Source organism: Egretta garzetta, unplaced genomic scaffold (genome assembly GCF_000687185.1).
Source record: "Egretta garzetta isolate BGI_Z169 unplaced genomic scaffold, ASM68718v1 scaffold108, whole genome shotgun sequence".
NCBI lineage: Eukaryota > Metazoa > Chordata > Aves > Pelecaniformes > Ardeidae > Egretta > Egretta garzetta.
Window position 1 is genome coordinate 7,760,602 of NW_009260614.1, and position 1,686 is coordinate 7,762,287.

The 1,686-nt window shown below is 43.4% G+C and overlaps 2 protein-coding genes across 2 annotated transcripts in view; one reads left to right on the forward strand and one right to left on the reverse strand.

The window, feature by feature from the left end:
• Positions 1 to 1,686, forward strand: part of SERPINF1 (serpin family F member 1) — a 10,251-nt gene that overhangs the window by 7,849 nt on the left and 716 nt on the right. The window lies entirely within an intron of this gene.
• Positions 1 to 1,686, reverse strand: part of SMYD4 (SET and MYND domain containing 4) — a gene marked incomplete at its 5' end in the record, with an annotated part of 5,618 nt that overhangs the window by 505 nt on the left and 3,427 nt on the right. Inside the window, 3 exons of the mRNA XM_035900550.1 lie at positions 520 to 643; positions 986 to 1,102; positions 1,548 to 1,680. Coding sequence (XP_035756443.1) covers positions 520 to 643; positions 986 to 1,102; positions 1,548 to 1,680 — 374 coding nt within the window. The remainder of the gene's footprint in view (positions 1 to 519; positions 644 to 985; positions 1,103 to 1,547; positions 1,681 to 1,686) is intronic.

The following is a 1,686-nucleotide window of genomic DNA, read 5'->3' on the forward strand; positions in this document are numbered from 1 at the left end:
TGAAAAAATTATCTTTTATAGTTTATATAGGAGTATAGGCACCCACTACTTCCTCACTGCAGCTCCTGCTAAAATTAACTAGTTAAAGGAAGGTATTGCAAGATTTTCAGAAGCAGTCAGGGAATTTGCTTGCCAAAAGAGGGCCAAAATAGAGCATGAGGATTTTATTTCTTCCTTTGAAAAGATGTCAGCAACATTATACAACTGAGGTATAAACACCAAGGGTGACCAGCTGTCAAAATAAAACAATAGGATGGGGAATAAATGGAGTCAGGGAGAAGAAAAGACTAGACAGGCACAAAGCAGAGAAATAGGTTCAAAGAGAGTCATGAGGTGTTAAGTGAACCTCAATGGGGTTAATGAACTTGCCCTTGAGTAGTGGCCAACTTTTGTACCTGTGACAGACTGCCCAGGGTCCTGTGAGACACCCTGCAAGGTGCCAAGGACCAGCTGCCATGATATTGTGTAAGACACACAGGAGTGGCGCAGGGATGGGACAGAGAATGAAAGTGAATTTACCCATTGAACAGAATTTGTGCCAGCTTGAAAAGTTCATGACCTATTTCTACACTTGATGGCCCGTGATGAATTTCCACAATCTCAATACTCCTCTCCACGTGTCTGGCTGCTTCCTGCCACTTCCCTGATGGAAAAAACCAAACCAAAACAAAAAATGAGTCATGAATAAATAATTTTGAGAGCTACTGTCACCCAAAGAATCTGACAGCATTATGCAAAATGTGATGAACTATGTCCACAGCATTCTTGGGAGGCTGCTGACCTCAGAACCAGGACAGGGAATCTAGAAGAATATGAGATCACATTATTGTTCACTGGCTGCTGGGAATGCAGTTTTGGCTAAAGTAGTCTTTTTGAGAGCCCTGCTGTCAAAACTAGAGAAACACAGGAGGAGAAAAGTGAAAAGGCTAGTCATGTTAAATTCAAAGTTCAGTAAACTAAAGATAATGAGAAGACAATGCCGTACCAAGAGTAGCATAGACCTGTGCCAGATGATCTTCCATCTCTCCCATCAGCAAATGCTCTGGAGACAAGAAGTTTCCAGCATCCATCTGACACTTCAGGAGCATTTTGATAGCCTGATCTGTAACAAAACAGGGTATAAAATTCATCCTACTGGCCAGTCTCCAGCTTTCCATGATCCATGAAATAAAATCAGTCCAAGCTCATCTTTGCATCTTACACAGCTAGATTTGGATTTGGTTAGGATTCAACATCACCTTCATCTGCAACCCCGCTGATTCTAACACAGTGTTGGCCCGACTCACTCCAGGAAAGCAAGGCCTGGGAACGCATAACTCCAATGTTCTTTTAGTTACTATGGAACAACGTGTGATGTTACTATGGAACAACATGTGATTAACACCCGGATCAGGGGTATAAAAAACCTAAAGCTCAAGTCCCCAGGGACACCAGGCTGCATGCCAGAAGACCCCAACGGCATAAGCAACAGTGCCATCTCATGGCTAGAACATCTCCCAGTGTGTACGCATTAGCTGCTGACCTTAAAGCAGAAAGTTGAGCCTTACCAGCCTTCCCGTCTCTTAGCAGTTCTAATGCTTTCTTGATTTGTTGCTGAAGGTCCTGTAAACGGCCTGACAGGCTCTCTCTGCTGACTGACATTGCACAAGCTTCATTTGAACAACAAAGCATGTCTTCCCCCTGTGG